The sequence below is a fragment of the Lolium perenne genome, chromosome 4 (genome assembly GCF_019359855.2).
Source record: "Lolium perenne isolate Kyuss_39 chromosome 4, Kyuss_2.0, whole genome shotgun sequence".
Lineage (NCBI taxonomy): Eukaryota > Viridiplantae > Streptophyta > Magnoliopsida > Poales > Poaceae > Lolium > Lolium perenne.
In genome coordinates, this window is record NC_067247.2 from 106,891,349 (window position 1) to 106,908,859 (window position 17,511).

Here is a 17,511-nt window from a genome sequence, read left to right on the forward strand (position 1 = left end):
TCTATCATGTATGCCATGCTATGTACTAGACCGGATATAGCACATGCTGTTAGTTTGACTAGCAGATATCAAAGTGATCCAGGAATGGAACACTGGACAGCGGTCAAGAATATCCTAAAGTACTTGAAAAGAACTAAGGATATGTTTCTTTGTTATGGAGGTGACCAAGAGCTCGTTGTAAACGGTTACACCGATGCAAGTTGGAACACTGATCCCGATGACTCTAAGTCACAATGCAGGTACGTGTTTATATTGAATGGTGCTGCAGTAAAGCTGGGCAAGCTCGAAGCGGTGCACGGTGGCGAAGTCTTCAACAGAATCAGAGTACATAAGCGGCTTCCGAGGCTTCATCGAAGCGGTATGGATGAAGAGGTTCATTGTAGAGCTCGGTGTGGTTCCTAGTGCATTGGACCCATTAATCATTTGCTTGTGATAACATGGGTGCCATCGCCAATGCACAAGAGCCAAGGTCACACAAGAGGCTGAAACATATCAAGCTGCATTACCACTCGATTCGCGAGTACATCGAAGATGGAGAAGTAAAGATTTGCAAAGTACACACTGATCTGAATGTAGCAGATCCGTTGACTAAAGCTCTCCCTAGGGCAAAGCATGACCAACACCAGAATGCCATGGGTGTTAGGTATATTACAATGTAATCTAGATTATTGACTCTAGTGCAAGTGGGAGACTGAAGGAGATATGCCCTAGAGGCAATAATAAAGTGGTTATTATTTATATCTTTATGTTTATGATAAATGTTTATATATCATGCTAGAATTGTATTAACCGAAACATTAGTACATGTGTGATATGTAGACAAACAAGAAGTCCCTAGTATGCCTCTTAAACTAGCTTGTTGATTAATGGATGATTAGTTTCATAATCATGAACATTGGATGTTATTAATAACAAGGTTATGTCATTGTGTGAATGATATAATGGACACACCCAATTAAGCGTAGCATAAGATCTCGTCATTAAGTTATTTGCTATAAGCTTTTGATACATAGTTACCTAGTCCTTATGACCATGAGATCATGTAAATCACTTATACCAGAAAGGTACTTTGATTACACCAAACACCACTGCGTAAATGGGTGGCTATAAAGGTGGGATTAAGTATCCGGAAAGTATGAGTTGAGGCATATGGATCAACGGTGGGATTTGTCCATCCCGATGACGGATAGATATACTCTGGGCCCTCTCGGTGGAATGTCGTCTAATGTCTTGCAAGCATATGAATGAGTTCATAAGAGACCACATACCACGGCATGCAGTAAAGAGTACTTGTCGAGACGAGGTTGAACAAGGTATAGAGTGATACCGAAGATCAAACCTCGGACAAGTAAAATATCGCGAGACAAAGGGAATTGGTAATGTATGTGAATGGTTCATTCGATCACTAAAGTCATCGTTGAATATGTGGGAGCCATTATGGATCTCTAGATCCCGCTATTGGTTATTGGTCGGAGTGAGTACTCAACCATGTCCGCATAGTTCTCGAACCGTAGGGTGACACACTTAAAGTTGGATGTTGAAATGGTATCACTTGAATTATGGAATGTAGTTCGAATATTTGTTCGGAGTCCGGATGAGATCCCGGACATCACGAGGAGTTCCGGAATGGTCCGAGAATAAGATTCATATATAGGATGTCATTTTATGTGAAATAAAATGTCGCGGAAGGTTCTATGGAAGGTTCTAGAAGGTTCTAGAAAAGTCCGGAAGAAACCACCAAGGAAGGTGGAGTCCACATGGGACTCCACCACCATGGCCGGCCAGCCCTAGATGGGGTGGAGTCCCAAGTGGACTCCACCATAGGGGGCCGCCACCCCCACATGGGAGGTGGGAATCCCACCTTTGGGTGGGAGTCCTAGTTGGGCTAGGTTTCCCCCTCCTATGGAAGGTTTTGGTTTCGGGTCTTATTCGAAGACTTGGACACCAACACTTGGGATCCACCTATATAATGAGGGGCCAAGGGAGGGGGCCGGCCACCCCAAGACCATAAGCTGGCCGCCCCCCTTGAGTGGCCGGCCACCCCCTCCCAAACCCTAGCTTTGCTCCTCCACTCCATATTGCCCGCGTAGCTTAGCGAAGCTCCGCCGGACTTCTACACCGCCACCGACACCACGCCGTCGTGCTGTCGGATTCAAGAGGAGCTACTACTTCCGCTGCCCGCTGGAACGGGGAGGTGGACGTCGTCTTCATCAACAACCGAACGTGTGACCGAGTACGGAGGTGCTGCCCGTTCGTGGCGCCGGAACCGATCGTGATCAAGATCTTCTACGCGCTTTTGCAAGCGGCAAGTGATCGTCTACCGCAGCAACAAGAGCCTCCTCTTGTAGGCTTTGGAATCTCTTCAAGGGTGAGACTCGATACCCCCTCGTTGCTACCGTCTTCTAGATTGCATCTTGGCTTGGATTGCGTGTTCGCGGTAGGAAAATTTTTGTTTTCTATGCAACGTTATCCTACAAGAAGCTCCTCGAAGAGGACCTTCCGAGCGTCAGCCGTGAGCTGTTCAAGAAAAAGAAATAAGTTCAGTGTTGCGCTAAGAACAGAGTTCTTAACCCGAAACTCGGGGACTGGCAGTGCCTGTTTCGCGCATTTCTAAGATAAGTTTTGCGCTAAGAACAAAGTTCTTAACCCGAAACTCGGGGACTGGCAGTACCGGTTTTGCGCGTTTCTAAGGTAGGTTGTGCGCTAAGAAGAAGGTGTTTAACCCGAAACTCGGGGACTGGCAGTGCCGGTTTCACGCTAAGTTTTAAAGTTAAGTTTTGCGCTGAGAGCTGCGCTCTCACCACAAAACTCGGGGACTGGGAAGATAGGCAAGAGAGAAACCGGCATGAACTAAAAATAAAGCAAAGCCGGAAGCAAGGAAACCGGTAAAGATTGAAAAAGGTTAGTAGAACGTACCATCAAGTTGTTCGTGGAATCGTACCACGCGCTGTCGAGCTCTTTCACGGCGCTGCGAAGCCGCATGAAGTGCTCCTCGGAAGACCGATCCCCGACAGGGTCAGGTGCCGGCAGCTTGTCCTTGCCCAGGCCGCGGGTCGCCGGAGTCATGTCCGCGGCGTTCCACTTTTGGGCGTAGGGCAGAAGATGCCCCAGGTCCCGGCCTTGGCGCTGGAACTCAGTAATACGGCCAAGGAGGCCGGTGGCCTTCGTGGCGGTATCCTTGGCGGCCTTGGTGATGTGCAGCACCAGGGGCTGCTGGCCGCCGGAAGGGGCGCTGGAGGCCGTCGCCTTCCCCTTGATCAGCCTGGAGGTCTTGGGCGGCGGCGCAGTTGGAGCAGCCCTGGAGGGCTTGGCGCGAGGAGCGTCTGGCGGCGGCATGAGGATGGTTCGTGGAGAAGGGGGAGCGCTAGGCGCGTCACCCGATTTGGAGCCTTCCGGCGCGGAAGATTCCGGCGCGGAAGTTGTCATCTTTTCAAGGACGGGAGGAGCAGGAGGCTCCGCCCGCCCGGCAGCTTCTTCTTCTCCGGCGCCGATGTTGCTGGCACCGGTATCTTGGTTCTCAGGGAGAGAGGAAAGGTCCTCCTCCGTGCGGTGATCTGATGATGAAGGGGCCGCACGCCCCGAATTTGTTGTGCCCCCCGAGAGGGAGGCAGAGGTGTTGCCGGCACCAGATGGTGCCGGGCCTGAGTGAGGAGGAGGGGTTGAGGTCCTTGCGGATCCTTCAGAGCCCGATGGCCTTGGGCCAAGCTTGAGCGCAGGGCTGAGAAAAAGAAAAGACAAAGAGTTGGAAAAAAGCAACCGGAAAAAGAACTTGGCAAAAAGAGGCAAGCAAGAAAATAAAAACTTACCCGGAAGCAGTCGGCATCACCTTGCGCCCGTAGCGGCGCACGCCCACTTCCTTCTCCCCCACCGGCTCAGTTCGGAAGCGCTTGGAGGGAGGGGCCTGGCTGGAACCGGCATTAGATGCCGGCTGCTTGTTCTTTTGGCCCTGGGCCATGAGTTTGTCCACAAACTCAGAGCCGGCCTCGGCGCGCAGGGGCGGCACGCGCTCATGGATCTATGAGTTAAAAATGGTTAAGGGGCAACTCGCAACGAAGCAATAACGGTAAAGTACAAGAAATCGGAAAAGAAAATACCTCGAGCATGGTCAGGTCATCGGAGGACCCGGTTGGCTCCGGCGGGTCCCGGCCAAGGCGCGCAGCCGGGGTCTTGCCCATCTTCAGATCCTTCCAAAAAATGTAGGGATCTGGGTCGAAGGAGTCAAGGGCGCGCTTCACCGGAATCCCACGTCGCTCGGCTTGGATGAGGGGGAAGCGGTCCTTGGCCTGAAACACGAAAAAAGGAAAGTTAACAAAAGCAGAAAGTTGCCGGCAAAAACTACCCCAATTGCGTAATCCCTTACTTCTTGGGTCGGAGGGTTAGTGGTGCTGAGGGGAAGGAGGCCCCATTCCCATTCAAACGGCATAGCAGTTTGGCAAATCTGCTTAGCCTTGCGAACAACATCCTTCTTGCTAAGAGGACGGCTTGTGATCTTGGTAGGATCGCCAGGGCCGTACATCTCGCTCATCCTATGCACGCGGCGCTTCAGAGGAAGCACCCGGCGCGATATAAAAGTCCGGATGATATCATCAGAGCAGATCTTGCTCTCCTTCTTCAGAGAAGCCAAGAAGCGTACTACCCGGTTGGTTTCGGCGTGATCCGTCTTCGGGTTGTAGCTCCAGTTGGTTCTGCTAGGGGGCCCCGCTTGGAACGGAGGAAGATCAATAAGATTGGCGCGGCCCTCGTTCTTCACATAGAAAAAAGTTCCTTGCCAAGCGCGGCAAGACTCGAGGCCGGCAAACTTAAGAAAAGTGCTCCCTTGACGGGAGCCAACGATGCAAGATCCGCACTCCACGGGCGGTTTGGGCTTAGGGATTTCCTTGCCCTGGACGGAGTTTATCCGCAAACAAAAGAAGCGGGCAAACGTCTCACGAGTGGGACGAATGCCGATATAGGCCTCCATGAAGGTGGCATAGCAAGAAAGGTAGAAGATGGCGTTGCCAGGAAGGTGGTGAGGTTGGAGTTTATAGAAATTTAGAAACTCCCGGAAAAAAGGGGAGGCAGGAAGGCCGAAGCCGCGCTCAAAGTGAGCGAGAAAAACAACATATTCACCGGGCTCGGGGTCCGGTTCGATTTCGTCACCGGGAATCCGGCAGACTACTCCTTCCGGAATCTGGCGGGACCGGTATAACCAGTCGATCTCATACTCAGTAACATTGGAGCCCATCCAGGCTCCGCGGGTGATTGGGGAAGGCTCTGCGCCGGAAGATTGGCTAGAGCTACTAGAGGCTTGGCCAGAGCTACTCGCTTCTTGGCTACCGGAAGCTTGGCTAAAGCTACCGGATTCTAGATGGCCACCGAACTCTTGGCGGCTACCGGATTCCTGCTGGTTGCCGGAATCGGTGTCCATCGGATCTGAGGCCGTGGATTCGCCGGGAGATTGTCTACGGCGCTTAACGGAAAAAGAGGAAGAAGATGCGGAGGAAGATTCCTCGTCAGACATTGGATGGCTAGGCAGAAAAACAGAAATCCCACACTTGAACCCCGCGTGAAGATCTACGAGTAAGAAGAAAACCAAAGAAAAGAAGGAAATAAGAACACCGTAGACCCAAGATCTGAAAAGCAAGCAGACGGCGAGCAAAGTAAGATTGCTACCAACCTTGAGCGGCGCGGTCGCTGAGGAAGACTTCTGCCGGCGAAGGAGAGGGCCTGCGGTCGCCAACGACCACCGTCGACGGCGAGGCGGAGAAGCTCGCGGAGAAGCACGAATGCAGCGGGCGCGGTGAAGATGCTGCTGAAGATTCCCGCACGGCGAGGTCCGGCGGAAGCACGGCGTGAGTTCTCCGGGCGCCGGAGCTTGAACGAGCGGCAACGGACGGAGAGCGGCGGAAGCGCAAAGGCGGGGAGCACTGTGCGCGAAGGATGGGGAATGCGAAGAAGATGAAGAAGAAGGGGCGGTTATGCTTATAAAGGAGATAGAAAGTGGGCTGAAAACCGCTGGGCCGCGGCGGTTCGCCTCGCGGCCCGCGACGGTTCGCGCCTTGGGCCGCCACGTGGCGAAGAGGTACACGCGAGAAAAGGGAAGGCCACACGGGAGCGCACACAGGATCCCCGGTGGGTAGTGGGATCCGCAGTGGGGCATTTAATGACCGCGCGGGAGTCGAAGCGAAGTGACAAGCCGACATCGGCGTGGCGGTTAACGGTGCGCAGGTCACTGACAGGCGCGGGGCCCAAAATATTCTCGACTTCGCCGAGGAAGGAGTAAATGCAAATGATGCCGGAAAAGAGAGATGCCGGAAGATGTCTTGTGAAGAAAAGAAAAGACAAAGAAGGGCAAAGATGCCGGATCCAAGCTCAGGCCGGAGAGATTAAACCGGTATCCTGAAAGGATGAAAACCTGGCATGGTCTGTAGGATAGAATCCTCCAGACTATACCAGCTTCGGGGACTAATGTTGGGGGGATAACCCCCGGTATGCCAAAGGCATGCCAAACCGGATGGTTTGAGCCATCGAGATACCGGTTTAATATTCTTACCGGAAGGTAAGGTAAGGATTTGAGCCAAGTGAAGCCAAGCCGGCATCCCCAAGGGGGTATGCCGTAACCCGGTAAAGAAGATACCGGACTGAAGGGCCTGTCGGCAGGACTGGTCAAAGATTCTCTTCAGAGCAAGAAGACAAGGATGAGCTAAGCAAAGTGGCTTTAATCAGAGCCCTGACGCCAAAGAGAGGTATGACGCTAAAAGAAGCCGGAGGACATCAGCAGCCCTGATTAAAGAGGACTCCGGCGTCATCTATGATTAAAGTAGCTTTGTAAAGTAGTTTGTCTAGTCAAAGATGCCATTAGGGTTTCTTGCCCTATAAGCCACCCTCTCCCCTATATAAGGAGAGGGGGCAGCCCTCCTTACGGGCATGCACGCACGATAGTAGCAAGGCACAAACCACAAACCTGTAACTTGTGAGAATCAATGAACATGGTGATCTAGAGCGAGTTCTTCCTTGTGTCTTTCTTCTTCAACCTCTGGCCTCGGCCAAGTTCTTGAGGAAACCATCCGGAAGTTCATCCCACCTGATCACAAACCCTCCCCCGAATCCTCTAGCGTCCATTCGGCCCCAATCTAAGCCATCCTATGGCATCTGCTCGTTCACCACGACGACATTTAATTCTCAATGACGCTATGTATCGGATAGGATCCATGACATCACGTGGAACTTCAAAATGTTTCCAAGATTAAGAATCATATCCGGGAAAGTCATTTTAGGGTTTTAAAAAAAGTTCTCTTTTTCGGTATTGTATCGGGAAAGCTCTATAAGTTTCTGCAGGGTACCCAGTGGGGCCCACCTATCCTAGAAGGCCCACAAGGAACAGGGTAGCGCAATGGCTCACTTGGGCCAGGCGCATCAGCCCCCTTGGCCCATGCGGCCAATCCTAGGAAACCCTAAAGGGGGGCTACCGAAATGGGAAACTTATGGGGTAAATTCACCCCCCCTAGGCGGGCCGCCGACCCTAGGATTCGAGGAGGACCAATTTGGTTGACCCCATGGCCTATATAAAAGGAGGGGGGGCGAGTGCAATGAGGGCGTCGAATACGCAACGACAGTACCTATAGTCCTCATTCCAGTTGTATGTTCAAATAGGCGTGCCAAACTTAACATGGAAGTTCTGAGCCCATTATTATCATTATTATCATCATCATCATTATTGTACCAAATTAAGTAGCCCATTTTAACCTCAAGAATCCTAAAGGACCTTTGCCCCCTTTTTCTGATGAAACTTTTCTCTCCTTGGACACGTGGAAAATCTGCACTCCGCTTTGGACAATGTTTTCTATCGGAACCGTGAAGAAGTCATGGTGCAGATCGGTGTTCAAGGCAAAGCCGGACAGATGTTCTACAAAGAAAGTGCATTAGAGGATGCATAAAAGCACCAACATGGACAAATGCAAGGAAACATTAGCTCTTTTATTATTAAGTATAGTATATAGATATAGATATAGATATAGATATAGATATAGATATAGATATAGATATAGATACAGATACAGATACAGATACAGATATAGATATAGATACAGATATAGATACAGATATAGATACAGATATAGATATAGATACAGATATAAATAGCTATAGATATAGATAGATTCAGGATCTCATTTTAATTTCATGAATCCTAAAGGACCCGAGCCTCCTTTTTTATCAAACTTTTCTATCCTTGGGATTGGGACGTGCATATTCTTTCTGGAAAAATCTTCAGTACCTGCTTGATCCCGCACATGTATTATTGCGGCAATGAGGGCGATCAAAACATGCTCTCACCAGGCCATTGTTCATCTATCACGAGTCGGCAGGTTGTGGTGATAAAGCTTTAACCTCGTATCTAAAGCTTTAACCTCGTATCTTGCTACCTCCTGAGGCCTTGTTTTGCAGACGTGTCTTAACTGGTTTTATTACGGGTGTCTTTTCCTAGCCTAATTGGACATGCCTAGAAACACGAGAGACCCCGTTTTGCACACCGAGATCAGTTGGGCACAACCCAATAAACTCATTGAAAACATGTTGGGCCGAAGCGAACTAAGACACGACCCGCCTCTCACGTTTCTACGGCTTGTGACTCCAGCGCCGCACAGACAACCCGGCGCACCCCTCACCACCAACGGTTGTGCCAAACAGATAGACTGAGAAGGGGGTTTGACGAGAAAGTGATTTGGAGCGGAAAGAAGGAAATTGGGTGGAACAAGTGTTTTCACCCTCAAATCCCATATAAACCCCCCGTTCAAAACAAGGCATGAATGAGTCTACATCGTATACCACCTACAACAGTGGCGGAGCCAGCAGGGTGGAAGGGTGGGGTGGGCCCCACCCTAAGATTTGGCCCAGCCCATATATCTTCTATAGAAAATGAGAAAAAAAAATTTAAAAAGCCCAGCTCAGTTAGGCCTGCCCCACCCTAACAAAATGGGCTAGATTCTCCACTGTCTACAATGGGTGTATCATAGGTAGTAGCATACTAGCATGCATCCCATGCATGCAAAAAACTGATGTGACAATGCAATTAAAGATGAGAGAGATAATAGTAGTATCATAGGTATATACCGTATCATAGCACGTAATATAATAAAATTTAATGTCAAATAAATCTTATACATATATTTGCATTGAGATTCTACGAATCAATTAATATAAAAATATTATGATACTAATATATGATACCATGCATTATAAATATAGTAACATATAGTAGTATCATACATATGATACTTATATATGATACTTATATATGATACTTATATATCATATACTAAACATTTTGACTAGTCTAAGTCCTAACGGCCTGCCTCGTGAGGTGCCAAACCAATGACGTCGAGAAGCTGCAAACGTTGAATGTTCGACTTTATCAAACACGGCCCTATAAGGCTATAAGTATCGACCCCATGTCCAGATATTCTTCCTCACCCACAGGCACAACAATAAGCTCCTCTGGTACTTTGAATCGAAGATAACACGATCGATGGCCTCTTCCATGTTGCCTGTGGTTCTCGTAGTGCTGTTGGTCGTCGCCGCCGCCGAGGCCGCGACGTTCACCGTGACCAACAAGTGCCAGTACACGGTGTGGGCTGCGGCCGTGCCGGCCGGCGGCGGCAGGAGGCTGGACCCGGGGCAGGCGTGGAGCATCAACGTGCCGGCGGGCACGACGGCCGGGCGCATCTGGGCGCGCACGGGGTGCAGCTTCGACGGCGCCGGCAACGGGCGGTGCCAGACGGGGGACTGCGGCGGGAAGCTGCAGTGCACGCAGTACGGGCAGGCGCCCAACACGCTGGCGGAGTTCGGGCTGAACCAGTTCCAGAACCTCGACTTCTTCGACATCTCCCTCATCGACGGCTTCAACGTGCCCATGATCTTCGTGCCGGCGGGCAGCGGCGCCGGGTGCCCCAAGGGCGGGCCCCGGTGCCCCGGGAACATCACGCCGCAGTGCCCCAGCGAGCTGCGGGCGGCGGGAGGGTGCAACAACGCGTGCACGGTGTTCAGGGAGGACAGGTACTGCTGCACCGGGTCGGCGGCCAACAACTGCGGGCCGACGGACTACTCCAGGTTCTTCAAGGGGCAGTGCTCCGACGCATACAGCTACCCCAAGGACGACGCCAGCAGCACCTACACTTGCCCCGGCGGCACTAACTACCAGGTCATCTTCTGCCCATGAGCGGCCGTGGAAGTGGTCTCAAGCAGACATACAAGAAGAATAAGTTTATCTAATCTTATACCTTAATAAATGCAACTGGATGCATACATTGGTATAAACATGTAAAGCTGGTATGGATGTATTCGACTATAATAAACTCTTTCATGAATAAACTGCTCTTGCGTGGGAGGAAATTTTGTAGAGCAAGTACAATAAAGTCTAATTAGTTGGATATATAATTGTCCACATCAGCAAAAATCGTAGATGAAGAATAAGAGAATAGAGCAGGTTATATACATACAGCGCTACAACACACTAAACGAGAAATAAGAGGCAACATGCAGCCGATGCGATTACCAGCTCCTACCAGTAAGTGACGTGACGACAACAATATAGAGCCGGCCGCCCGTTCTTCTACTACTATTAGCCATGCTCGTATGTGGCCAAGCCAGTATGTGGTGGCTCTGGTGGTTAGGTCCCTTGTGGTGGAACCTGCCCACTCAGGTTCAAGTCCTAGACTTGACATGGGTGTTTGCATTTACCTGGATTTATTCCAGGATTTAACCGGTGATATGCTTTCAGTGGTAGGTGACGTGCCCGTCAACAGCGAGACGCCAGTGGTGACTTCGTCAACCTCAAGATATGCCGGCTCAGTCCGTCGGAGGTGCTCATAGGGGTAGGGTGTGCGTGCGTGCGTTCATAGAGGTGTTTGTACGTGCGCGTTTGTGAGCGTGCGTTGTACTGTGTTCTCAAAAAAAAAAAAAAAAGCCAGAACGAAGTAAATGGAAGATATAGGATTTGCTATTTCTAAAGCGTAGCAATCATTCAACATTTTTCTTAGTTCAAGGACCTTAATCGTGTGGCAATTTAGGGAGTGACCCTATGGCAAGTCGCCAGTGACAACATTAGGGACCTGAGTTGTCATGTCCACCGTGATTTCCTAATTGAACGGGCACCATTAATTGCGTCGCGCCAGGAGATAGGATTCTAAACGTGATCTTGACAAAGGTACCCTCGATCTATTTATAAGTCGGCCAAGTTGCCCTAAAATCTATTACGTGCCAGGGCACGCTGGTGTCTTACCCGGTGCCCCTTTCCCTCATTACAATCCACGTGGGGCTGTTGGTGGAAGATACCGTGTTGGGGCCCACCACAATCTGAGCGATCTTATCTCTTCCAGGAAAGTTTTCCCCTCTTTCGTGGAGATGGTTCTAGGCTTCTAGCGCGCTCTCGCCAGCACCTCCGCGAGCGCGTCGCCGCCGGCCAGCACCTTCGCGAGCGCGTCGCCGCCGGCCAGCACCTCCGCGGCGCGCCGCCGCCGGTCGCCACCTTCGCGAGGGCGCCGCCGCCGGTCGCAACCTCCGCGAGCGCGCCGCCGCCGGCGACCACCTCCGCGAGCGCGACGCTGCCGGTCGCCACCTCCATCAGCGTCGTCGCCCGTCGGGAAGGGAAAGTCCTTCGCCTCGCCGTCGGGCGCGCCGGTGACCCCATTCTCACCTGGCGCCGTCGGGAACGGCGAGCCGCTGGGCGCTCTCTCCCATGATCCAGTGCGTTGCTAGTCCCTGCCACCACTTCTCTTCCCGTTAATTTCTGCTCCTCCAAGGCTCCTTAGTTTTCTACATCTAAAAACATCCAAGGATGTAATAAAAGTATGCTCCCCATTGTTCTGGTTGTATTTTTTTTTAATCTGGATTTATTTTTCGATTTTTTTACATCCCAAATGATGAAAGTGGTAGATGTATTTTTTCTTCCTTTTCTACATCCAAGATCTGATTCACCCCTATTTTGGATGTAAGAATAGTAGGTTCCTCCCAGATTTTTTACATCTCGAATGATGGCAGTGTTAGAGAATTCCCAATGTTTGATGTATTTTCTCTTTTTTTTCTACATGCACTGATCTGAAACTATAACTTTTCTGAAGAATTAGATGATGTATTTTTTTTACAGGATCGATCTTGCATTTTTGCTCTCGTCGTGAACTTCGAACGGAGGCACGAAATGAGTTGTTGATTTTGCATATTCCGTGTTTCAGGTGCAACGGACATTCTGGACGAAAAGAAGAAGTGTGTGGGATTAGACTTTCTATTTTTTGAACGTGGAGAATATCAGACTAGTTTATTTCCATTTTTGGGTGGGGCACTCCATAAGACTAACCGGTGCTAGGGCACTGTGTAGCAACGTCCCCAAGTTGCACATCAAACTATTTCTAGCTTGTCCAACCATAATGTCATTTTTTTTCAAAAAAAAAGTGTTGTTTATCCGGTTTAGCTACGCTCGGCGCAACCTGAGCATGGCCCTTATCGACATCAACTCCTTTGGATGAAGAATCAATGGTCACGTGGGAGTGTTGGTTTAGAAACATAATTCTCTCAAATCTCAATCACTACGGGAGCCCGCCAAGGTGTCGATGGCCAGAAACTGGGCCGACGGCCGCCGTCGGCACAGAAGCCCACGCCATCAGGCCAGTAAACTGGCCGTCGGCACAGGACCACCAGGGCCGACGGCAGCCGTCGGCACCGCCTGGCCGTCGGCACATGCCTAGTCTGTGCCGACGGCACTACTCCTAGCCGTCGGCACATAGGCAACTGGTAGGGCCACCGAAAGCCACCGACAACGGCGTCAACGGGGGCAAACGGCGTCTATCTGTGCCGACGGCAGTTTCTGGGCTGGGCTAACGGCCGTTTGGGCGTTGTGGGGCACTCGGAGACGGTGCCTACGGCGACTGTGCCGACGGTGTCATCCGACCTTCGGGCTGGCGTCTGTGCCGACGGCCAGGCGTGTGCCAACGGCCATGAGGCTGTGCCGAGGCCACATTGTGCCGACGACGAGGTGCCGACGGTGGCCGTCCGGCACAAGCGTGGGCCGACGGCGAGGCAGGCTGTGCCGACGGCCGCCGGCCGTCGGCAGCTCCGCGGGTTCCCGTAGTGAATCAACTTCGAAATCGGCCCATCCGGCCATAGTAAACTTGTAAGTACACAATTAAGAGATAAAAGATAAAAGATCGCTATCATAAGACTACTGTAATGAGGTTCACGTATTTTGTCAATCTTATGGTTTGCTTGCCCTCGTAGTTGAGCTTCTCACCAGAGTTTTTCGTATGGTGTACTATTTGTGGCTTTTATTTGTTCATTTGGCAAATCTCCCTTGCCTTTCACGGCGTGGGGCTGCTCACTGTTGTTTGTGGCGTGTCTTGGCCCCGTTGGTCGTCCGGATGCCTTTCACGGCGTGGGGCTGCTCACTGTTGTTTGTGGCGTGTCTTGGCCCCGTTGGTCGTCCGGATTGGGTTGGGGGGGAGGGGGGGGGGGGGGGGGGGGGGGGGTTGGATCCAGCTGTTAACCTTCCGCCTCTCCTTCTGTTCTCTCTTAGAGCATCCTCACTCGTTGGCGCTCCCCACGCTCAAATTCGACGAAATTTTCGTCCGGATTGGATCAATTTTTAGCATGGGGGGCAGTATATTTTCAGTCGTGTGCTCCCCAAGCGGCGTTCTCGGGGAAAAAGAGGATGGCCCGGGGAGTCCGAACGAAAGAGGAGACACGTGGGCGTGAGCGGTTGGTTTTGCTCCATCCGGAGTCCCCGAGAGATCCCGGGAAACCAAGGATGGCCCGGGGAGTCCGGACGAAATTAGACCGTTTTCCGGACGAAAATGAGAACCTGCGGGCGCGACTGGGCCGTTTTTCGCCGTCCGGATGTAAAAAACGGCTCGTGGGGGCCTTCTCGGGGAGACGAGTGGAGATGCTCTTAGTCTCCTCCCCAGTTTACCTCATGTACTTCTCAGCTGCTGTAAGAACAAGTTCGTACTTTCGAGTGGGATGAAACTAGCGGAGTGATTCCCCCTCGGTCCGAGATCTTGAAAAGAACTTCCATGTCGCAGGAATGTTACAAACTTAACGTGCGGACAATAGGATCGCAATCACTGGTTCAAGCAAATATGGCGGGGCTTTTTTCAAAAACTAAAATACAAAATATGAAAGTTGCCAGTGCGCATCTGTAATTTGCCTTGGCAACTAGAATTTTCCGGTGCTCTAATCTTCAAAAGGCTGTTGCGTGTACATCCAGATGCACACACGTGCTTGCTTCGCTCGTTCGCCTTAGATATCTCGTAGATGACTACATTGCCCAATCGTAGTGCTAACTAATTAACCTAGTAGCTTGTCTTCATAAAACAATAATGCCGAACTCTTGAAGATAGAGGCTGTGCCGTGCGACGCAGCCCAAGCCAAACAGTACTCATCACAATATTCAATGCTACTCAAATGGACGTAGAAAATGGTGGTGTGAAGGCGCGTGCGTCACCAGCCTCTAGTGCATATCTGCCAATACTGAAGGCGCCGGCGAATGCGACAGGCCACGCATAGATACATACGCATGCGATATCTGAAATTCCTCCAAGCGCCCTTGGTTTGACCAATTAATATGGAGGATCCACGGGCGTGACGGGCGAGTACTTTTTTCCACATACACGATTGGAATTCCATGGCTCGCAATAGAGGACGGGGACGTGCAGCACTAGAACCAGAGGACGGGGACCAAATGTGGAAGAACCGGGCCGGCCGGGACCGGGATCGATCGATGGCGAAGCACAACCGAGCATCTCGCAGCCAACTGATCACTGAGGGTCTAGACTCTAGAATCTAGACGCAAAAATTTGTTCGGTTTTTGGCCAGTTTTTAAAAATTGCTCATTAAAAAATTGTTCAAATTCAAATTTTGTTCAAAATTAATTTTTGCTTAGATTCGAAATTTATTTAAAATAAAAGTTTGCTCAGATTTGAAATTTGTTCAAAATAAATTTTTGCATATATTTGAAATTTGAAATTTGGCTTGGATTGAAAAAAAATTCAAAACTATTTTTTGCTCAGATTTAGAATTTTAAAATTTTGCTCAGATTTGAAATTTTCTTTTAAATTTAAAATTTACTCGAATTCGGAATATTCAAAAAATGTTGTCCATGCTGGGATTGGAGCTTGGGTCTTCGCAGAAGGGGTCAAAGGTTAGACCCATTGGGCTACAGCTCAAATCTTGTATGTGTAAGAAAATGTGGTACTACTTCTTTTCGGTGAGTGAATAGTCTAATGGGCCGGCCCACCCAAGATCGCCATCAGGCGATGCTTTGTTCTGCATGATGCTGAGCGTTGTATAGGTGCCTCCCTCTGTGTTGCGCTTGCCACTCTGTTAAGGCTCTTTGTCGGCCCTAAGCGTCGATATGATTAGGGCAATTCCTAGGGACGTGCTATACACCGAACTGGTCGGTCGGTGCATGCTTGTGACGGTAAAGCACACGTCTGTTGGGAACCCCAAGTGGAAGGTATGATGAGTACATCAGCGAGTTTTGCCTCAGTAAGAAACCAAGGTTATCGAACCAGTAGGAGATTGTAACATCCCAAGTTTCAACAACAATAAACAAGAGAGAGTTTCTCCAAACCCAAAATTTGCAATTAACAAAAACTTTTTCTATGCATATAGTACCACATATAGTTATATGCATTTGAGTGATATTCTTTTGTGCAATTGCCATGATGAGTGTTAGTATGATTAAATAATGTTATATGAACACTAACCAAGATCACCAAACCCTAAATTGAGGAGAATTAGAGAAAATGGGAAAAACCCATTTCTCACTCACATACACTTTATGTAAATTAACAAATCCTCAACCAAGGCCAAGATTGCTTGCCCCATTGCTTCTAAAATGCTTCAATGTGATAAACTAACACTTTTGCATCCTTGGATCAAGAATCAAATAGCAAGAAATCAAGATTTCATCTTACATATGATAATGGTCACTTAACCCAAAATTATTTTCTTCACCACTTTACCCCTCTGTATTTCTCAAATCTTAAACTAAGCAAGGTCAACTAAAGCCAGGTCATCCAAGAACATGTCAAAGTGAGTAACTTTGATGTTGACCACCCTCCCTAAAGTTGACTAGGTTGACCAGAATAAGAGGGCAAAGAGGGAACCCGAGAGAGAGAAGAAGATCACCTCAAATTTGAAATGTTGCAAATCACTTCCAAATTGAGTGCCACCACCACCAATACATCACAATAATTATATAAATGAGATTCACCAAAGAGATTTTCAAAATTCAAAAGAAAGTTTCATGCGGGCATTATGTCGAGCAATTGGCGAGCGACATCTTGGAATTTGTGTTTCATGCTATTGTCCAGCAGATTTGAGCCTAAACCACTTTTGCAATGTGATCATCAGCCTCCCCTACACCCCCTGCCTCTAGCCAGTACTTGCATGGTTGATTAAAGTCGAGGAGAAACCCTAAAACATGCCAAACAATGCCATGCCGGCCACCTTTGGCACCCATCTCCCTGGCCTCTCCCTCGTCGTTTCTTCATGTCCTCGAGCATCCCTGCAACACAAGGACGCCAACGGTACGCAGCCCCAGCTCGCCAAGGCTTGGCATTGGCCAGCAGCAGCGCGTCCAAAACGTGCCAGCCGGCGTGGTGATCACGCCCTGGACGCGCCAGGACGCCACACACTCGACCGCTACCGTCCTCGCCACGCATCCCTACGCACAGGAACGAGAACCGCCTCTACGCCCTCTACACGCTAGACGTGCTCAAGCATTGCGCAGAGGCCTTGTCACCGTCGTCCTCGCCGGCGACGTACCGCGTGTACCGCCATGATCACTGCAAGAAATCGAGCGTTTCCGTAGCCCTATCACTGCGCCCTCTACACCTAGAGCATCTCCAGGGCGACGCCTACACGCTGCCGTCCTTCGCTTGCCCTTTCGCTCGCCGGAAACGCCACGCCATGGCCGCGCCCTTGCAGCACCCCGCGGCACCCCTCGACACTATAAATAGAGGCCCTCCCAGCAAGCTCTCCTCACACCAATCGACTCCCCTCTCACCACTGATCTTCCCCACCACCATAGCTCGTTCGATTGCTGCCGGAGAAGAAGCAATTTCAAGATCGGAGCCGCCGGGGGACGCAGCTCACCGTCGACGATTGGCGCCACCCCGAGCGCCGCCGCTGCTCCCAAGCTCTTCCCCATCTACTACACCTTCACCGCGCATCTTGCACGAGACCTGCATCGGCCTGGTAGGCTCTCCGACCCCCTGCGCCGTCGTGACCTCGTCGGAATCCCGTCGGTGACGACGACGCTCACCCGCCGTCGATCCTCTTTCTAATCCTACGGTCGAGATAGAAAATACCGCTTCGGCGTTTAAAGAGGCGCCGACAGGTGGCCCCCACCCTGTCAGCGTGGCCCGAGCGCGCCAGACGCGTGTTGGGCTGCGAAGTGCTGTCTAAATTCGTTTCGGCCCAATAACTCTTCCCGCCTAAGCCCACAAATTCAAATCTAGTTTATTCTTTATTCAAATTGCT

The 17,511-nt window shown here is 50.4% G+C and overlaps 1 protein-coding gene across 1 annotated transcript; it reads left to right on the forward strand.

The window, feature by feature from the left end:
- Nucleotides 1-9,427: 9,427 nt before the first annotated feature.
- LOC127293573 (alpha-amylase/trypsin inhibitor) lies at nucleotides 9,428-10,347 on the forward strand. Its single transcript, XM_051323208.2, has one exon. The coding sequence runs from the start codon at nucleotides 9,506-9,508 to the stop codon at nucleotides 10,193-10,195; it is 690 nt and encodes a 229-aa protein (XP_051179168.1). The 5' UTR covers nucleotides 9,428-9,505; the 3' UTR covers nucleotides 10,196-10,347.
- Nucleotides 10,348-17,511: the final 7,164 nt, after the last annotated feature.

Excerpts from the sequence above, each read along its gene's own strand:
- LOC127293573 (XM_051323208.2), top strand. The coding sequence starts at position 9,506 with ATGGCCTCTTCCATGTTGCCTGTGGTTCTCGTAGTGCTGTTGGTCGTC.